This window comes from Oncorhynchus mykiss, chromosome 5, assembly GCF_013265735.2.
Source record: "Oncorhynchus mykiss isolate Arlee chromosome 5, USDA_OmykA_1.1, whole genome shotgun sequence".
NCBI lineage: Eukaryota > Metazoa > Chordata > Actinopteri > Salmoniformes > Salmonidae > Oncorhynchus > Oncorhynchus mykiss.
Window position 1 is genome coordinate 78,788,275 of NC_048569.1, and position 21,015 is coordinate 78,809,289.

The 21,015-nt window shown below is 45.5% G+C and overlaps 1 protein-coding gene across 21 annotated transcripts in view; it reads left to right on the forward strand.

Annotated features, from left to right (window-relative positions):
* Positions 1-21,015, forward strand: part of ptprfa (protein tyrosine phosphatase receptor type Fa) — a 399,275-nt gene that overhangs the window by 145,893 nt on the left and 232,367 nt on the right. For all 21 annotated transcript variants that reach the window (XM_036978457.1, XM_036978456.1, XM_036978463.1 and 18 more), the window contains exon 2: positions 344-538. In XM_036978457.1, coding sequence (XP_036834352.1) covers positions 436-538 — 103 coding nt within the window. In that variant the 5' untranslated portion in view covers positions 344-435. The remainder of the gene's footprint in view (positions 1-343; positions 539-21,015) is intronic.

The window sequence follows — 21,015 nt, forward strand, 5'->3', positions numbered from 1 at the left end:
TGAAGAGGCGCTGCTGCGCCTTCTTCACAATGCTGTCTGTGTGAGTGGACCAATTCAGTTTGTCTGTGATGTGTATGCCGAGGAACTTAAAACTTGCTACCCTCTCCACTACTGTTCCACTCAACCTTCAGAGAGACTGTGGGACTTTAACCTTCAGAGAGACTGTGGGACTTTAACCTTCAGAGAGACTGTGGGACTTTAACCAACAGAGTGGTTGTGTGGTGGTTGTGTTACTTAAGTATGTAGTTGAATGCACAGATTGTAATTGTCTATGGATAAGGCTGTATGCTAAATCACAAAGCATGCAATATTAACCCCACCTCTCTTCTGTCTCCTTTCTCAGGTGTCACTCTATGATTGCGTGAGCTGCTATCTATCGAGCAGAGCGGGAGTGTAGGTAGAGGAGCAGAGGAGAGGCGTGCCAACACCTGCACCATGGCACTGAGCCACCGATGGGCACAATCTCCCCTCGCGAGGGGGGCCACATTTATCCTACTACTGGGCAGTCTGGCCCTGCCATCACCATCCCACGCAGACAGTGAGTAACACAATGATATCAATGATACCTCCAGAGATATGCAGTATAGAAGTCTTGTTGTATTTCTAGGGATACACCATAGAGAAGTCTTGTTGTATATCTAGGGATACACCACCATTAGGTCATTTCAATCAGGCTCCTTGCAGCCTGACATCTACCACGCAGACAGTGAATAAACACCATTATATTTATATTTTTATTTTATTTAGCCTTTATTTAATTAGCAAAGTCAGTTAAGAACAAATTCTTATTTACACTGACAGTCTAAAATATGACCTCCATAGAGAATATTCTGCCTGTTATTGTATAGCTTGGAGTGGTCTTTTCCATAGACTGTAAGGCTGATTTCCTAGACCCAGATTAAGCCTAGTCCTAGACCTTGGAGATTCACCATAGAGATTATCTAATTCTCTTCCTGTGGATACCTGCACCTGAGATACACCAGAGAGGAATGTGCAGTGTTTTATGGCCAGCGATTGACCCGCCCTCCTTTCTATTTCCTACGATCCAAATGAAGTCATTATTGTCAAAATTTAAATGACGTCAATACAAGACTGTAGAACTGGTTGTAAACGGGTTCATTTGACATCAACCACTGTTGCTTTCTGGGATTGCTCCTCTATTGGCATGTAGTAGTATGGCTTTGCAGAGATATTTTCCAGAGACAAAAGTGTTGTAGGCACGAGGCCTACATTTATCACTTTGTAAAGTGAGGATGTTAAGGAAACAATGCTGTGACACATGAAATGAATCAAATCCCTGCTTGAACTAAGTGTTCTGTTTGTTCACTGTTATATATATCTCTCCCAACCAAAACAGATCTTAGCTATCTAATGATCCATCCTGTTGTGATCCGTCAGCAGTGCTGGTGTTTGATCTCTCTCTGCTGTTCACTCACATTAGTATCATGAGATGTTGTCTTGTGGAATCTCTCCAATCTCTCGCTGCTTTTACAAATGTTGAGATATCTGACTTGAGACAGTCTGGAAATAGTGTGGAGTCTTGAGAACCCTTTCAGGTTTTGTGTTCTGAGGAAAGTGTTTTGTGTTCAAAAGGAACACTCTCACTCTGTTTGTTCTGGGCTTCTTATTCAGTGAATGAATTCCAGTGATTCTAAGAGCTTCTCTATCACGCAGCCTTTTCAGCATTCATGTTGTTCTAACCCATCCTCAACCAACCAACCTTCCTCTTCTAATGGCACACAATGGCAGGGGTCTTACCTATTGAGACTACTTCTAGTACTCTCAAGTACCAGTAGGAATAGTACTCTCAAGTATACAGTAGGAATCTGAGTCTAGTCCAGTGGTTCCCTAACTTGTGAACTCGGGCCACCATCCCGTCATTGGGGATGGGATCGTAATTGCTTAATTAACTCTGGAACCACACCTTTGTGGAAGCACCTGCTTTTATACTTTGCATCCATCATTTGCTCAAGTGTTTCCTTTATTTTGGCAGTTACCTGTACATTACAATAGTACAGTAGGTTAGTAGTAGTAGTAGTGCAGTATAGTAATACAGTAGGTTAGTAGTAGTAGTAGTGCAGTATAGTAATACAGTAGGTTAGTAGTAGTAGTAGTGCAGTATAGTAATACAGTAGGTTAGTAGTAGTAGTGCAGTATAGTAATACCGTAGGTTAGTAGTAGTAGTAGTGCAGTACAGTAGTACAGTAGGTTAGTAGTAGTAGTAGTAGTGCAGTACAGTAGCTTAGTAGTAGTGCAGTACAGTAGTACAGTAGGTTAGTAGTACTAGTAGTGTAGTACAGTAGGTTAGTAGTAGTGCAGTACAGTAGTACAGTAGGTTAGTAGTAGTAGTGCATTACAGTAGGTTAGTAGTAGTAGTAGTGCAGTAGAGTCATACAGTAGGTTAGTAGTACTAGTAGTGCGGTACAGTAGTACAGTAGGTTAGTAGTAGTAGTAGTTCAGTACAGTAGTACAGTAGGTTAGTAGTAGTAGTGCATTACAGTAGGTTCGTAGGTTAGTAGTAGTAGTAGTGCAGTACAGTAGGTTAGTAGTAGTAGTGCAGTACTGTAGTACAGTAGTACAGAAGGTTAGTAGTATTAGTAGTACATTACAGTAGGTTAGTAGTAGTGCAGTACAGTAGTACAGTAGGTAAGAAGTAGTGCAGTACAGTAGGTTCATAAGTTAGTAGTAGTAGTAGTGCAGTACAGTAGTACAGTAGGTTAGTAGTAGTGCAGTACAGTAGGTTAGTGGTAGTAGTTGTGCAGTACAGTTGTACAGTAGGTTAGTAGTAGTGCAGTACAGTAGGTTAGTAGGTTAGTGGTTGTAGTAGTGCAGTACAGTAGGTTAGTAGTACTAGTGGTAGTGCAGTGCAGTAGTACAGTAGGTTAGTAGTAGTAGTGCAGTACAGTAGGTTAGTAGTAGTAGTAGTGCAGTACAGTAGGTTAGTAGTAGTAGTAGTAGTAGTGCTGTACAGCAGAACAGTAGGTTAGTAGTACTAGTAGTAGTCTAGCACAGTAGGTTAGTTGTAATGCAGCACAGTAGGTTAGTAGTAGTGCAGTGCAGTAGGTTAGTAGGTTAGTGGTAGTAGTAGTGCAGTACAGTAGGTTAGTAGTAGTAGTAGTGCAGTACAGTAGTACAGTAGGCTAGTAGTAGGAGTAGTGCAGTACAGTAGTACAGTAGGTTAGTAGTAGTAGTACTGCAGTACAGTAGTACAGTAGGCTAGTAGTAGTAGTAGTGCAGTACAGTAGTACAGTAGGCTAGTAGTAGTAGTACTGCAGTACAGTAGTACAGTAGGCTAGTAGTAGTGCAGTACAGTACAGTAGGTTAGTAGTAGTAGTACTGCAGTACAGTAGTACAGTAGGTTAGTAGTAGTAGTAGTGCAGTACAGTAGTACAGTAGGTTAGTAGTAGTAGTAGTAGTGCAGTACAGTAGTACAGTAGGCTAGTAGTAGTAGTAGTGCAGTACAGTAGTACAGTAGGCTAGTAGTAGTGCAGTACAGTACAGTAGTACAGTAGGTTAGTAGTAGTAGTAGTGCAGTACAGTGTGTTAGTAGTACTGCAGTACAGTAGTACAGTAGGTTAGTAGTAGTAGTAGTGCAGTACAGTAGTACAGTAGGTTAGTAGTAGTAGTAGTAGTAGTGCAGTACAGTAGTACAGTAGGCTAGTAGTAGTAGTAGTGCAGTACAGTAGTACAGTAGGTTAGTAGTAGTAGTACTGCAGTACAGTAGTACAGTAGGCTAGTAGTAGTGCAGTACAGTACAGTAGTACAGTAGGTTAGTAGTAGTGCAGTACAGTACAGTAGGTTAGTAGTAGTAGTAGTAGTAGTAGTAGTGCAGTGCAGTAGTACAGTAGGTTAGTAGTAGTAGTAGTAGTGTAGTACAGTAGTACCGTAAGTTAATAGTAGTTGTAGTGCAGTACAGTAGTACAATATGTTAGTAGTAGTAGTAGCAGTGCAGTACAGTAGGTTAGTAGTAGTGCAGTAGGTTAGTGGTTGTAGTAGTGCAGTACAGTAGTACAGTAGATTAGTAGTAGTAGTGGTAGTGCAGTACAGTGTGTTAGTAGTAGTGCAGTACAGTAGTACAGTAGGTTAGTGGTAGTAGTTGTGCTGTACAGTAGTGCAGTAGGTTAGTAGTAGTAGTAATGCAGTACAGTAGGTTAGTAGTAGTGCAGTAGGTTAGTAGTAGTAGTACAGTAGTGGTAGTAGTAATGCAGTACAGTAGGTTAGTAGTAATGCAGTACAGTAGGTTAGTAGTAGTAGTAGTAGTGCAGTACAGTAGTACAGCAGGTTAGTACTACATTACAGTAGGTTAGTAGTAGTAGTAGTGCAGTACAGTAGTTTAGTAGTAGTAGTACTACATTACAGTAGGTTAGTTGTAGTAGTAGTAGTGCAGTACAGTAGTACAGTATGTTAGTAGTAGTAGTGCATTACAGTAGGTTAGTAGTACTACATTACAGTAGTACAGTAGGTTAGTAGTAGTGCAGTAGGTTAGTAGTACTACATTACAGTAGGTTAGTGGTTAGTGCGGTACAGTAATATAGTATATTCATAGTAGTAGTAGTGCAGTAGGTTAGTAGTAGTAGTGCAGTACAGTGGGTTAGTAGTAGTAGTAGTGCAGTAGGTTAGTAGTAGCGCAGTACAGTGGTGGTATTAGCGCAGTACAGTAGGTTAGTAGTAGTGTAGTAGAGTAGTACAGTCGGATAGTAGTAGTAGTACAGTAGGTTAGTAGTTATATTTATTTATCCGTTATTTTACCAGGTAAGTTGACTGAGAACATGTTCTCATTTGCAGCAACGACCTGGGGAATAGTTACAAGGGAGAGGAGGGGGATGAATGAGCCAATTGTAACCTGGGGATTATTAGGTGACCGTGATGGTTTGAGGCCCGAATTGGGAATTTAGCCAGGACACCGGGGTTATCACCCCTACTCTTACGATAAGTGCCATGGGATCTTTAATGACCTCAGAGAGTCAGGACACCCGTTTAACGTCCCATCCGAAAGACAGCACCCTACACAGGGCAGTGTCCCCAATTGGGATATTTTTTAAGACCACAGGAAAGAGTGCCTCCTACTGGCCCTCCAACACCACTTCTAGCAGCATCTGGTCTCCCATCCAGGAATGCACGGTAGTATGAAGGGTGGTATGCTGCTGGCTCAATGTACAGTAGGTTAGTAGTAGTAGTAGTGTAGTAGAGTAAGTTAGTAGTAGTAGTAGTGCAGTACAGTAGTACAGTAAGTTACTAGTAGTAGTAGTGCAGTACAGTAGGTTAGTATGAGTAGTACTACATTACAGTAGCTTAATAGTAGTGCAGTACAGTAGGTTAGTAGGTTAGTAGTAGTGTAGTACAGTAGTGCAGTAGGTTAGTAGTAGTAGTAGTGCAGTACAGTAGTACAGTATGTTAGTAGGTTCGTAGTAGTAGTAGTGTAGTACAGTACTACAGTAGGTTAGTAGTAGTGCAGTACAGTAGTACAGTAGGTTAGTAGTAGTAGTGTAGTACAGTAGTACAATAATACAGTAGGTTAGTAGTAGTAGTAGTGTAGTACAGTAGTACAATAATACAGTAGGTTAGTAGTAGTAGTAGTGTAGTACAGTAGTACAGTAGGTTAGTAGTAGTAGTGTAGTACAGTAGTACAATAATACAGTAGGTTAGTAGTAGTAGTAGTGTAGTACAGTAGTACAGTAGGTTAGTAGTAGTAGTGTAGTACAGTAGTACAATAATACAGTAGGTCAGTAGTAGTAGTAGTGCAGTACAGTAGTACAGTAGGTTAGTAGTAGTAGTAGTGCAGTACAGTAGTACAGTAGGTTAGTAGTAGTAGCGTAGTACAGTAGTACTGCAATGATGCAACAATGCATAAAACACATGCAGGTATACTAGCACACGTGTTACAGTGAGTAGAGATCAGGCCACCTTCCCCCAACCCTTCTACCCATGGCCGTTGGGTTGGGGCATTGTTAGCCTAGGAATGTCAACTGTTTCTCTCTGTTGACAAAACAAACATGGTTGATGTCCATGCTACCCCAGGGTGACTACAGTACAGCATAGCTGGCTTTTTTGCTACCCTTTGAACAGTGCATTTTCTTCACCATTGCACATTGCAATTTCTCTAGAGATAAATTTGATCCAGCCTGAACTGTGCAATGTGGTAGGGAGTTGTAGTTTCCAACAGGCTAATATTCAACATAGTTTAGCGCATTAAACGTGGTAATTAACTACAGTTACCATAATCCATGGCTCATTTACTTGTCCTGCGTTTATTTTATGCCTGAAATGGAAAAGACAGAATATCGCGTGATGGTGAGTGGATATAGAGAGCAGTTGTTGCTTCGCAAGGTATATATATTGAAAATACAAGATCTAAGTGATTGATAGTTGGTATTCAGTAGTCATAAAAGTGTGCCTTATTTACTTTGAAGCTCTACTAAAATAGTGATTTTGTCAGACAGCATAGGCAGCAGCTCTATAGAGATGAGATGATGACTTGAATGAAAAAAACAAGACAAATGTAATATACACAACAACTGAAATATTTTCATACCCAAATCTAACTGCCTGTTGCTCAGGCCCTGAAGCAAGGAAATGCATATTCTTGGTACCATTTGAAAGGAAACACTTTGAAGCTTGTGGAAATGTGAAAATAATGTAGGAAAATATAACACATTCGATCTGATAAAAGGTAATACAGACAAATACAATGTATTTTTTTTGTTCCATCAGTTTGAAATGCAAGAGAAAGGCCATAATGCATTATTCCAGCCCAAGGTACAATTTAGATTTTGGGCACATGATGGCATTAGTGTATGTGCAATGTTTTAGACTGATCCAATGAACTATTGCATTTCTGTTCAAACTGTTGTATCAAGACTGCCCACATTCTTTTCACTGTAGTAGCTACTGTAAATTGGACAGTGCAGTTAGATTAACAAGAATTTAAGCTTTCTGCCAATATCAGTTATTTCTATGTCCTGGGAAATTTTCTTGTTACTTACAACCTCATGCTTATTGCATGAGCCTATGTTAGCTCAACCTTCCCACAGGGGATCCACCAATCCTGAAGAAGTTTAATTAATGTCTTACACTTACAAGTTAGTTAGTAGAATATTGTATCATGGTAACTAATACATGCAATAATAAATCACATTTATTAGTCTTGGTTGATATATGTGGAGGTCAAGGCTGGGGTGAGGTAGCTAGACAACAAAGAGGGTGAACCCGTGAACCAGACATGCTAATGCAATCATGTTGTTTGGGGTTTTCTCCTGAGAGCCCCATTTTAGTGTTACACACAACCACCCACACGCACGCACGTACACACACACACACACACACACACACACACACACACACACACACACACACACACACACACACACACACACACACAGTGATCTCATTACTGCACAGCATCCTAGGGGGGAGCAGCACTCTCTCTAATGAACATGACATGCTTCACGTCAAATTTAGGAGGATTTCTAATGGAAGGAATTAATAAGACAGAAAGTGGAAAATTCCCGGTCGCTCCTCACTGTGTGTGTGTGTGTGTGTGTGTGTGTGTGTGTGTGTTTGTATGTATGTGTGTATGTGTGTTGTTCAGGAAGGATGGGGTACATACACTCACTGTCAGATCACAGTTAGGTGCTCGGTGTGGTTGCACATCGGCGAGTCTAAAAATGTGTTGTCGACACAAAAAGAGTTTATAGTCTTAAGGGAAGACAGCTAGCAATGCAAGAAGAGGCTTAAAAATAGCTAGGGCTGCCAGAAAGAATGAGAGTGATTCTGAAAAGAGAAAAACCCTCTCTCCTACTGTGTCTGAGACTGGTTAGATTTACTGCCACACATTCTCATCAGAAGCTTACACCATGATGTCACCATCTAACATTGCTGTAATTGTAATGTTAATTGATTTAAAAAAGTATGATAAAGATTATTATTTTAAAACAAGTAATTAGTACCATTAACTTTTAATGTCCATTCAACACTGAATCCCTCTTTTATGCTACCTTTACTGTTACATTCAGTATGTTTGTTAATATCTTAGGTTGATTCAAGTATTGCAATTATCTTAAGAATGTGATTAAGTATGTGTTTGAATACAGTACTATCACATTTATACAACGGGTGGGTCTAATCCTGGATAATGATTGGTTAAAACCGCATTCCAGACAGTTTCTATTTAAGCAATAAGGCCCGAGGAGGTGTGGCCAATATACCACAGCTAAGGGCTGTTCTTATGCACGACGCACCACGGAGTGACTGGCCACAGCCCTTAGCTGTGGTATTTTGGCCATATATCACAAACCCCCAAGGTGCCTTATTGCGATTATAAACTGGTTACCAATTGTAATTAGTGCAGTAAAAAGCAATGTTTTGTCATACATGTGGTATACGGTCTGATATACCATGGCCTTCAGCCAATCAATTCAGAGCTCAAACCACCCAGTTTATAATTAATAACTTACCACCGGCTAAATCTATGATGTTGAAATGCTTATTTATTCTGTTCCTTCTGACAGCGCATTCCACTGTCTCATCAGCTCAGCCAGGAAATGTTCTGTATATACTAGATCTACACTGTAAAAAGCATCTTGGCATTATCTTTAGACTAGAATTTGATTTTCAACAGTGGAGATTTGTAATAACCTTGCTGTCTGTCTCTCCAACATTTTCTCCAACATTGTTTCAATATTGAAATTTGATCTCCAGTTGTCCTATGGTAATGAACGTGTCGGGAGTCATAGCTGGCCGCTTTTCTCAGCCAGTGGAATCATGATTCAGCATAATTGTTATGGATGTACGGTTGAAGTCGGAAGTTTACATACACTAAGGTTGGAGTCATTAAAACTCGTTTTTCAACCACATGTCTTGTTAACAAACTATAGTTTTGGCAAGTCGGTTAGGACATCTACTTTGTGCACGACACAATTCATTTTTCCAACAATTGTTTACATCCAGATTATTTCACTTAAAATTCACTGTATCACATTTCCAGTGGGTCAGAAGTTTACATACACTAAGACTGTGCCCTTGAACAGCTTAGAAAATTCCAGAAAATGATGTAATGGCTGTAGAAGCTTCTGAAAGGCTAATTGACAACATTTGAGTCAATTGGAGGTGTACCTGTGGATGTATTTCAAGGCCTACCTTCATACTCAGTGCCTCATTGCTTGACATTATGGGAAAATCAAAAGAAACCAGCCAAGACCTCAGAAAAAAATTGTAGAACTCCACAAGTCTGGTTCATCCTTGGGAGCAATTTCCAAATGCCTGAAGGTACCACACTCATCTGTACAAACAATAGTACGCAAGTATAAACACCATTGGACCACACAGCTGTCATACCGCTCAGGAAGGAGACGTGTTCTGTCTCCTAGAGATGAACGTACTTTGGTGCGAAAAGTGCAAATCAATCCCAGAACAACAGCAAAGGACCTTGTGAAGATGCTGGAGGAAACAGGTACAACAGTATATATATCCACAGTAAAAAAAGTCCTATATCAACATAACCTGAAAAGCCGCTCAGCAAGGAAGTAGTCACTGCTCCAAAACCACCATAAAAAAGCCAGGCTATGATTTGCAACCGCACATGGGGACAAAGATCATACTTTTTGGAGCAATGTCCTCTGGTCGGATGAAACAAAAATAGAACTGTTCAGCCATATTGACCATCTCTGTCTTTGGAGGAAAAAGGGGGAGGCTTGCAAGCCGAAGAGCATCATCCCAGCCGTGAAGCACAGGGGTGGCAGCAACATGTTGTGGGGGTGCTTGGCTGCAGGAGGGACTGGTGCACTTCACAAAATGGATGGCTTCACGAGGAAGAAAGATTATGTGGATATATTGAAGCAACATCTCAAGACATCAGTCAGGAAGTTAAAGCTTGGTCGCAAATGGGTCTTCCAAATGGACAATGACCCCAGGCATACTTCCAAAGTTGTGGCAAAATGGATTAAGGACAACAATGGCAAGGTATTGGAGTGTCCATCACAAAGCTCTGACCTCAATCCAATAGAACATTTGTGGGCAGAACTGAAAAGACGTGCCAGGAAGAATTGGCCAAAATTCACCAAACTTATTGTGAGAAGCTTGTGGAAGGCTACCCAAAACGTTTGACCCAAGTTAAACAATTTAAAGGCAATGCTACCACATACTAATTGAGTGTATGTAAACTTCTGACCCACTGGGAATGTGATGAAATAAATAAAAGCTGAAATAAATCATTCTCTCTACTATTATTCTGACATTTCACGTTCTTAAAATAAAGTGGTGATCCTAACTGACCTAAGACAGGGCATTTTTACTAGGATTAAATGTCAGGAAATGTGAAAAACTGAGTTTAAATGTATTTTGCTAAGGTATATGTAGACTTCCCACTTCAACTGTATACAAAGAAAATATCAATAGAAAAACACGAAATGCAGTTTGTTTTCTGTCATTCCAGCTTCAGTTTGCAGTGGTTGTGTTAGCTGTGTTGTTGGCTATCTATTTTGAATAGTGGAATGGTGAGAGAGCACATGTTCTATGCCAGGTGAAATCGCACATCATTAGCTCATTGTTATGGGTGTATCAAAAAATATTCACTAGAAAAAAGATTAAACAAACGCGAATGCGAATGCTGTTAACCAAAGTTGGCTAGCTAGCAAGCAAGGGATAAGAACATTGCTAGCCATCATGGCAATGGAACATTTAGAATGAATGACTGGGTTGCATCCATAGATTTAGAACAAAAATATTTAACAACTGGGTTGCGTTTCTGGCAACCGAAGCAATAGAACGAACGACCAGCCGGCTTGAGCAGCAGCCCTGTACTTGTGTCGGGACCATATCTCGTGGACAGATGAAATAGTATGAATGATTTCATAAAAATAAAGTTTTTAATGACAGTCATTATTTGAATATGTTTGTAACTTATTAACTTATTGCATAAAAGTCATAATGCATTCAAAGCCGGTGTTTGGAGGATACATTGGCACAGTTTGCCGAACAACACCCATGCCAATATATCCTCCAAACCCCGGCTTCTCTGGCATTATCACTTAATTAATGTCCACTTAACACTGAAACTCTCTAATATGCTCCCTTTAATGTTTTATTCAGTACTCTTACACAACACTTATCTTCCCAATGCCATAAAATACATTCCATGACTTCACACCAGCACAAGTAAATCACAATAGCTTTTATTTTCCTATTGCAACTTGTTGACTATATTGTTGGTGTTGTGCAATATGGCAGTAAAAAGAGACGGATAAAGATATTTGATTACGTGGAAAACAATAGATTTCATCTGGTGATTTAAACATCAAGAGATCCATGTGAGCCATTCACTAAGATCATTTCAAATTAGGCCTCCGGTTTGGAAGTGTTTAGGAATGTCACCTATGACATTTGCTCTCCTACTGAGCTGAGCCAGAGGTTGCATCCCAATTGGCAACCTGTTACCTTTATAGTGCACTACTTTTGAGCTGGGGCCACCGGTTTCTGGTCCAAAATGCAGTATATATATATATACTGCAGTATATATGGAATAAGGTGCCATTTAGGATTTAGACAGAGGCTGTTGATCCTTTCGGAGGTCAATGTACCTGATAAACAAGTGTCTTATCACGTAAGACCTCTGCTTTTTATGGCACCAATAATTGTGTAATTTCAACTGATAGGAAAGTGGAAGACATCACACAGGGGCCTGAATTGTTTTGTTCCGTCACAACTTTTGGGACTATTCTATTTGTTACATTACGCCTGGCAAGCTCGATCAAACATAGCTGAACTATTGATGGAAGAAAAATACTATTAAAACCTAGGTCTGGTTTTAACTGTACAGTATGAAAGTGTGTCTGTGTGGGCTGGGCTGACAACATGTGAAGCCACTGCAGGGTAGCTTCTCCTGTCCTGTCTGCCAGGCCAGGAAGCTGGAAAGCCTGGGGACTACAGAGTGTCTGTCAGGCCAGGAAGCTGGAAAGCCTGGGGACTACAGTGTGTCTGTCAGGCCAGGAAGCTGGAAAGCCTGGGGACTACAGTGTGTGTTTCTCATTAGAAGGAAGTTGCTCCACAGGGGCCCTGACTGCACCTCTCACTGGCCCTCTCACGTCATAAACCTCACACACACACACGCACGCACGCACGCACGCACACACACACACACACACACACACACACACACACACACACACACACACACATAGTCTATAGGATTCAAAACACATATAATGGCTTATGTGGCTCCTTATGTTTTGTGTGTTAGACTTAGGTTACAGTGTGATTTCTCAAGGGAGCAGGCAAATAAAAAACGCTCTCGTTTCACTTGTCATCAGATGCTCTGATGTAGTGATCTGCATAGCAACGCTGGTGCCTAGCAAATCATCAGGAATGTGTAGCTACTCAAAATAACTGCTGGAATCCTCCTACAACAATGTTCTTAGAATCCCGCAGAGAACATTTTGTGAGGATTTGTTAGATATACTTGTCTTATTAATGTTCTGGGAATGTGTTTGTGAGCTTGCAGAACAGGTACATCTCACCTGGCTGCCTGATGTAATACCTGCTCTAGAACAGTATGAAATATGAAATGGCATCCTATTCCCTAAGTAGTGCACTACTTTTGGCCAGAGACAGAGCCGATGAAACATTTGCAGGGCATATATTATTTCTCACTAACACTGTCTCTGTTCCAGTGAATTTAAGCAGTGCGAATATTGCACAATATATCCTCAGTTGTGAGGCGAGGCTTTGGAGAAACAATTTTCTCTGCTACAGTACAGTGCTGCTGCAACCCCTGCACACAGTCAGAGAGCCACAGAGACCCCAATGTGGGAATATTTGTGGATCTGTCCCTTTTCTCTCTCTGCCCACCCCATCTTCTAGACCTCTTCCGCACCACAGCGCAGCAGGCTAACTGTGTGAAGTCTTTGTGCTCGCTGCTCCCCCGGGTCGTGTTCGCATGATGATCTGCAAAATAGAATCTCTTTTTTCCTAACGCTCGTTGTCTCCCTTTCCCGTCACCTTTCAAGTCGTTGTGTGGTACTTCTGCCAGACTTGTGTGAGTGGGAGGCAGTTTTGAGTGCTGTCAACAGAGAGTGCAGAGAGCAGAAAAGAACAATGTATTATTTATCAGAACAAACATGACTGCTGGTGTTGCCGCACCATTCAGGCTCTTTCCAAATGGAGGTTTTTCAAATTATTGAATTTCTCACACACTGATACTTTGCTGCATTCAGACAGTATTTTATCAGGGGCTGGAGGATAAGGTTCTACTGTTGAAGTACTATTCATTCATGAGTATGACACCCGGGTGTTTAAAGCATGCTACAGTACATTTTTGAAATGCCACATACTATTTTCTTTGCTGCGTGAGAGAAGCAGAGATGAAAGAGAACTTTACCGATGTCAACTAGATTGAAGCATTCATTCTATCGATTTATGGCATTATTCTGGGTAACAGAGGTTTATTTAGTATTCTAGGGTAACAAGTAATGACAGAATAGAAGCTTCCTGTATCTATAGACAAGTTGACTAACAAATAGCACACCAAAATGTCAGAGATTATAAACCAAAACTGTACAGCGCATTTTCTATATTATCAGGTGAGGGCCTCAGATTTATTGCTGTATCACATATAGCCGGGCGGTTGCGGATGGGTTATTAGCAATTACGAGCGAGTGTGGGTGAACAAACAGCTGGCCCGTGCATCACTAACGTGCGTGTGTTTGGGAGTCTATAATCCAGTTTAAATGATGCCAGTGCTTATCAGTTGGTCATGTCCCGAACCAACAAAGCATGGCGGCTAATATGCCAGGGATAAACAAACACATCGTCCTGCCAGGGCAGTCATGAGCCAGCTGAGCAGGAGAGGAGTACACCACTAATTGGAGAGTGTATCACATCTTGATAATCCTTAAATCCATTCCCAATCACACACAAATGCACAGACACAGGGTAGCATCCAGCTCCCTCCTACGTTGTTTTGGTTCCTGCTGAGGCAGCCTATCACAGAGCAAGTCTCCATCGGGAGGAAATGCATCACCTGCCCCCAGCACAGTCTCTCCTTCAGTCCTCTGCTCCATGGCCATGAATGTATCATCTCTCAATCTGTTCTCTGCTCCATGGCCATGTATGTATCATCTCTCCTTCAGTCCTCTGCTCCATGGCCATGTATATATCATCTCTCCTTCAGTCCTCTGCTCCATGGCCATGTATGTATCATCTCTCCTTCAGTCCACTGCTCCATGGCCATGTATGTATCATCTCTCCTTCAGTCCACTGCTCCATGGCCATGTATGTATCATCTCTCCTTCAGTTCTCTGCTCCATGGCCATGTATGTATCATCTCTCCTTCAGTTCTCTGCTCCATGGCCATGTATGTATCATCTCTCCTTCAGTTCTCTGCTCCATGGCCATGTATGTATCATCTCTCCTTCAGTCCACTGCTCCATGGCCATGTATGTATCATCTCTCCTTCAGTCCACTGCTCCATGGCCATGTATGTATCATCTCTCCTTCAGTTCTCTGCTCCATGGCCATGTATGTATCATCTCTCCTTCAGTTCTCTGCTCCATGGCCATGTATGTATCATCTCTCCTTCAGTCCACTGCTCCATGGCCATGTATGTATCATCTCTCCTTCAGTTCTCTGCTCCATGGCCATGTATGTATCATCTCTCCTTCAGTCCACTGCTCCATGGCCATGTATGTATCATCTCTCCTTCAGTTCTCTGCTCCATGGCCATGTATGTATCATCTCTCCTTCAGTCCACTGCTCCATGGCCATGTATGTATCATCTCTCCTTCAGTCCACTGCTCCATGGCCATGTATGTATCATCTCTCCTTCAGTCCACTGCTCCATGGCCATGTATGTATCATCTCTCCTTCAGTCCACTGCTCCATGGCCATGTATGTATCATCTCTCCTTCAGTCCACTGCTCCATGGCCATGTATGTATCATCTCTCCTTCAGTCCACTGCTCCATGGCCATGTATGTATCATCTCTCCTTCAGTCCACTGCTCCATGGCCATGAATGCATCTCTCCTTCTGGCCCTTTTCTCTACTGCAGCTCAGCGCAAGATGCGTTACTGACATACATGCCTTACAGGTTGTGCTATCAGCCACTTCAGTGACTGAAGTGATTTCGACCAGGGCTGGTGTGTGTGTGTGTGTGTGTGTGTGTGTGTGTGTGTGTGTGTGTGTGTGTGTGTGTGTGTGTGTGTGTGTGTGTGTGTGTGTGTGTGTGTGTGTGTGTGTGTGTGTGTGTGTGTGCAGAGTGAAGTAGCCTGCGACAGGTGTGTGTCAGTGAGAGACTCCGTCACTGTGAGTACAGTAGCAACGCACACTGCAGAATGATACTTCATTAGACTGAGGGAGCGGAGCTACCATTGTCCTGGATAATGTCCTAGGATGTGTCTGCAGGGAGGGCTAAACACAATGTTTCCTTGCCTCATTTGGTTTTATAGCTGGGTTCCAGCTATAGTCCATGGCACCTCATCTCACAGGCCTCTAACAACTTCTCTATATGTACTGCATGCCAATGGACCAGTCTGCCTGTCTGCTGGCTCCAGTAGAAGAGACATTATGCCAGGGAGGAGGGGGTGTGTTGTGACATTATTACATAAAGAACACCTGCTCTTTTCATGACATAGACTGACCCAGTGTTGTGAAGGGAGGAGGGGGGTGTTGTGAAGGGAGGAGGGGGGTGTTGTGAAGGGAGGAGGCGGTGTGTTGTGAAGAGAGGAGGGGGGTGTTGTGAAGGGAGGAGGGGGGTGTTGTGAAGGGAGGAGGGTGTTGTGAAGGGAGGAGGGGGGTGTTGTGAAGGGAGGAGGCGGTGTGTTGTGAAGGGAGGAGGGGGGTGTTGTGAAGGGATGAGGGGGTGTGTTGTGAAGGGAGGAGGCGGTGTGTTGTGAAGGGAGGAGGCGGTGTGTTGTGAAGGGATGAGGGGGTGTGTTGTGAAGGGAGGAGGCGGTGTGTTGTGAAGGGAGGAGGCGGTGTGTTGTGAAGGGAGGAGGCGGTGTGTTGTGAAGGGAGGAGGGTGGGTGTTGTGAAGGGATGAGGGGGTGTGTTGTGAAGGGAGGAGGCGGTGTGTTGTGAAGGGAGGTGGGTGGGTGTTGTGAAGGGATGAGGGGGTGTGTTGTGAAGGGAGGAGGCGGTGTGTTGTGAAGGGAGGTGGGTGGGTGTTGTGAAGGGATGAGGGGGTGTGTTGTGAAGGGAGGAGGCGGTGTGTTGTGAAGGGAGGGGGCGGTGTGTTGTGAAGGGAGGAGGCGGTGTGTTGTGAAGGGAGGAGGGGGTGTGTTGTGAAGGGAGGAGGGGGTGTGTTGTGAATGGAGGAGGGTGGGTGTTGTGAAGGGAGGAGGGTGGGTGTTGTGAAGGGAGGAGGGTGGGTGTTGTGAAGGGATGGGGGGGGTGTTGTGAAGGGAGGAGGCGGTGTGTTGTGAAGGGATGAGGGGGGTGTTGTGAAGGGATGAGGGGGTGTGTTGTGAAGGGAGGAGGCGGTGTGTTGTGAAGGGAGGAGGCGGTGTGTTGTGAAGGGAGGAGGCGGTGTGTTGTGAAGGGATGAGGGGGGTGTTGTGAAGGGAGGAGGGTGGGTGTTGTGAAGGGAGGAGGTGGTGTGTTGTGAAGGGAGGTGGGTGGGTGTTGTGAAGGGATGAGGGGGTGTGTTGTGAAGGGAGGAGGGGGTGTGTTGTGAAGGGAGGAGGCGGTGTGTTGTGAAGGGAGGAGGGGGTGTGTTGTGAAGGAAAGAGGCGGTGTGTTGTGAAGGGATGAGGGGGGTGTTGTGAAGGGAGGAGGGTGGGTTGTTAAGGGAGGAGGTGGTGTGTTGTGAAGGGATGAGGGAGGTGTTGTGAAGGGAGGAGGCGGTGTGTTGTGAAGGGATGAGGGAGGTGTTGTGAAGGGAGGAGATGGTGTGTTGTGAAGGGAGGAGGGTGGGTGTTGTGAAGGGAGGAGGTGGTGTGTTGTGAAGGGATGAGGGAGGTGTTGTGAAGGGAGGAGGTGGTGTGTTGTGAAGGGAGGAGGGTGGGTGTTGTGAAGGGAGGAGGTGGTGTGTTGTGAAGGGAGGAGGGTGGGTGTTGTGAATGGAGGAGGTGGTGTGTTGTGAAGGGAGGAGGGTGGGTGTTGTGAAGGGAGGAGGTGGTGTGTTGTGAAGGGAGGAGGGTGGGTGTTGTGAATGGAGGAGGTGGTGTGTTGTGAAGGGAGGAGAGGGTGTGTTGTGAAGGGAGGAGGGGGTGTGTTGTGAAGGGAAGAGGCTGTGTGTTGTGAAGGGAGGATGGTGGGTGTGGTGAAGGGAGGAGGGGGTGTGTTGTGAAGGAAAGAGGCGGTGTGTTGTGAAGGGAGGAGGCGGTGTATTGTGAATGGAGGAGGCCGTGGGTGTTGTGAAGGGAGGAGGTGGTGTATTGTGAAGGGAGGAGGGTGGGTGATGTGAACAGGAGGAGGGGGTGTGTTGTGAAGGGAGGAGGCGGTGTGTTGTGAAGGGAGGATGGTGGGTGTTGTGAAGGCAGGAGGCGGTGTGTTGTGAAGGGAGGATGGTGGGTGTTGTGAAGGGAGGAGGCGGTGTGTTGTGAAGGGAGGAGGCAGTGTGTTGTGAAGGGAGGAGGGTGGGCGTGTTGTGAAGAGAGGAGGGGGTGTGTTTTGAAGGGAGGAGGGGGTGTGTTGTGAAGGAAAGAGGCGGTGTGTTGTGAAGGGAGGAGGCGGTGTATTGTGAATGGAGGAGGCCGTGGGTGTTGTGAAGGGAGGAGGTGGTGTATTGTGAAGGGAGGAGGGTGGGTGATGTGAACAGGAGGAGGGGGTGTGTTGTGAAGGGAGGAGGCGGTGTGTTGTGAAGGGAGGATGGTGGGTGTTGTGAAGGCAGGAGGCGGTGTGTTGTGAAGGGAGGATGGTGGGTGTTGTGAAGGGAGTAGGCGGTGTGTTGTGAAGGGAGGAGGCAGTGTGTTGTGAAGGAAGGAGTGGGCGTGTTGTGAAGGGAGGAGGGGGTGTGTTGTGAAGGGAGGAGGGGGTGTGTTGTTAAGGGAGGAGGGTGGGTGTTGTGAAGCGAGGAGGGGGGGGGTGTGTTGTGAAGGGAGGATTGTGGGTGTTGTGAAGGGAGGATCGGGTGTGTTGTGAAGGGAGGAAGGGTGTGTTGTGAAGGGATGAGGGTGTGTGTTGTGAAAGGATGAGGGGGTGTGTTGTGAAGGGAGGAGCAGGTGTGTTGTGAAGGTAGGATCGGGTGTGTTGTGAAGGGAGGAGGGTGGGTGTTGTGAAGGGAGGAGAGTGGGTGGTGTGAAGGTAGGATCGGGTGTGTTTTGTGAAGGGAGGAGGGTGTGTGTTGTGAAGGGAGGAGGGTGGGTGTTGTGATGGTTGGATCGGGTGTGTTGTGAAGGTAGGATTGGGTGTGTTGTGAAGGGAGGAGGGGGTGTGGTGTGAAGGGAGGGGGCTGTGTGTTCTGAAGGGATGAGGGGGGGTGGTGTGAAGGGAGGAGGGTGGGTGTTGTGAAGGGAGGAGGCGGTGTGTTGTGAAGGGAGGAGGGTGGGTGTTGTGAAGGGAGGAGGCGGTGTGTTGTGAAGGGAGGAGGGTGGGTGTTGTGATGGGAGGAGGGTGGTTGTTGTGAAGGGAGGAGGGGGTGTGTTGTGAAGGGACGAGGCGGTGTGTTGTGAAGGGAGGAGGCGGTGTGTTGTGAAGGGAGGAGGCGGTGTGTTGTGAAGGGAGGAGGGGGTGTGTTGTCAAGGGGGAGGGTGTGTGTTGTGAACAGGAGGAGGGGGTGTGTTATGAAGGGAGGAGGGTGGGTGTTGTGAAGGTAGGATCGGGTGTGTTGTGAAGGTAGGATTGGGAGGGTTGTGAAAGGAGGAGGGGGTGTGTTGTGGAGGTAGGATCGGGTGTGTTGTGAAGGGAGGAGGGGGTGTGTTGTGAAGGGATGAGGGGGTGTGTTGTGAAGGGATGAGGGGGTGTGTTGTGAAGGGAGGAGAGGGTGTGTTGTGAAGGGAGGAGGGGGTCTGTTGTGAAGGGAGGAGGGGGTGTGTTGTGAAGGGAGGAGGGGGTGTGTTGTGAAGGGAGGAGGCAGTGTGTTGTGAAGGGAGGAGGGGGTGTGTTGTGAAGGGAGGAGGGGGTGTGTTGTGAAGGGAGGAGGGGGTCTGTTGTGAAGGGAGGAGGGGGTGTGTTGTGAAGGGAGGAGGGGGTGTGTTGTGAAGGGAGGAGGCAGTGTGTTGTGAAGGGAGGATCGGGTGTGTTGTGAAAGGAGGAGAGTGTGTGTTGTGAAGGGAGGAGGGGGTGTGTTGTGAAGGGAGGAGGGTTGGTGTTGTGAAGGTAGGATCGGGTGTGTTGTGAAGGGAGGAGGGGGTGTGTTGTGAAGGGAGGAGGCAGTGTGTTGTGAAGGGAGGATCGGGTGTGTTGTGAAAGGAGGAGAGTGTGTGTCGTGAAGGGAGGAGGGGGTGTGTTGTGAAGGGAGGAGGGTTGGTGTTGTGAAGGTAGGATCGGGTGTGTTGTGAAGGTAAGATCGGGTGTGTTGTGAAGGGAGGAGGGGGTGTGTTGTGAAGGGAAGAGGCGGTGTGTTGTGAAGGGAGGATGGTGGTTGTGGTGAAGGGAGGAGGGGGTGTGTTGTGAAGGAAAGAGGCGGTGTGTTGTGAAGGGAGGAGGCGGTGTATTGTGAATGGAGGAGGCCGTGGGTGTTGTGAAGGGAGGAGGTGGTGTATTGTGAAGGGAGGAGGGTGGGTGATGTGAACAGGAGGAGGGGGTGTGTTGTGAAGGGAGGAGGCGGTGTGTTGTGAAGGGAGGATGGTGGGTGTTGTGAAGGGAGGAGGCGGTGTGTTGTGAAGGGAGGATGGTGGGTGTTGTGAAGGGAGGAGGCGGTGTGTTGTGAAGGGAGGAGGGTGGGCTGTTAAGGGAGGAGGCAGTGTGTTGTGAAGGAAGGAGTGGGCGTGTTGTGAAGGGAGGAGGGGGTGTGTTTTGAAGGGAGGAGGGGGTGTGTTGTGAAGGGAGGAGGGGGTGTGTTGTGAAGGGAGGAGGGGGTGTGTTGTTAAGGGAGGAGGGTGGGTGTTGTGAAGGGAGGAGGGGGGGGTGTGTTGTGAAGGGAGGATTGTGGGTGTTGTGAAGGGAGGATTGGGTGTGTTGTGAAGGGAGGAAGGGGTGTGTTGTGAAGGGATGAGGGGGTGTGTTGTGAAAGGATGAGGGGGTGTGTTGTGAAGGGAGGAGCAGGTGTGTTGTGAAGGTAGGATCGGGTGTGTTGTGAAGGGAGGGGGGTAGGTGTTGTGAAGGTAAGATCGGGTGTGTTGTGAAGGGAGGAGGGTGGGTGTTGTGAAGGTAGGATCGGGTGTGTTGTGAAAGGAGGAGAGTGGGTGTTGTGAAGGTAGGATCGGGTGTGTTGTGAAGGTAGGATCGGGTGTGTTGTGAAGGCAGGAGGGGGTGTGTTGTGAAGGTAGGAGTCCCTTCTCCCTGATGAATTTCTCTTGTTCACATACACAATACATTAATAACACCTGCTCTTTCCATGACATAGACTGACCAGGTGAATCCAGGTAAAAGCTATGATTCCTTATTGATGTCACTGGTTAAATCCACTTCAAATCAGTGTAGATGAAGGGGAGGAGACAGATTAAATAATGATTTTTAAGCCTTGAGAAAATTGAGAAATGGATGGTGTGTTTGCCATTCAGAGGGTGAACGGGCAAGACAAAATATTTAAGTGCCTATGAACGGGATATAGTAATAGGTGCCAGGCGCACTGGTTTGTGTCAAGAACTGCAGCACTGCTGGGTTTTTCAGCCTCAGCAGTTTCCCATTCCTGGATGGTTGGGAGAAAATGGATGGTGTATCAAAAATGGTCCAGCATCTAAAGAATATCCAGCCAACTTGACACTGTTGGAAGCATTGAAGTAAACATGGCCAGCACCCCTGTCGAAAGATTTTGACACCTTGTAGAGTCCATGCCCAGACAAATTGATTCTGTGGGCAGAAGGTATCCTAATGTTTGGTATGCTCAGGGTATATACTGTGCGTCAAACACAACACATGCATGCACACACACACACACACACACACACACACACACACACACACACACACACACACACACACAC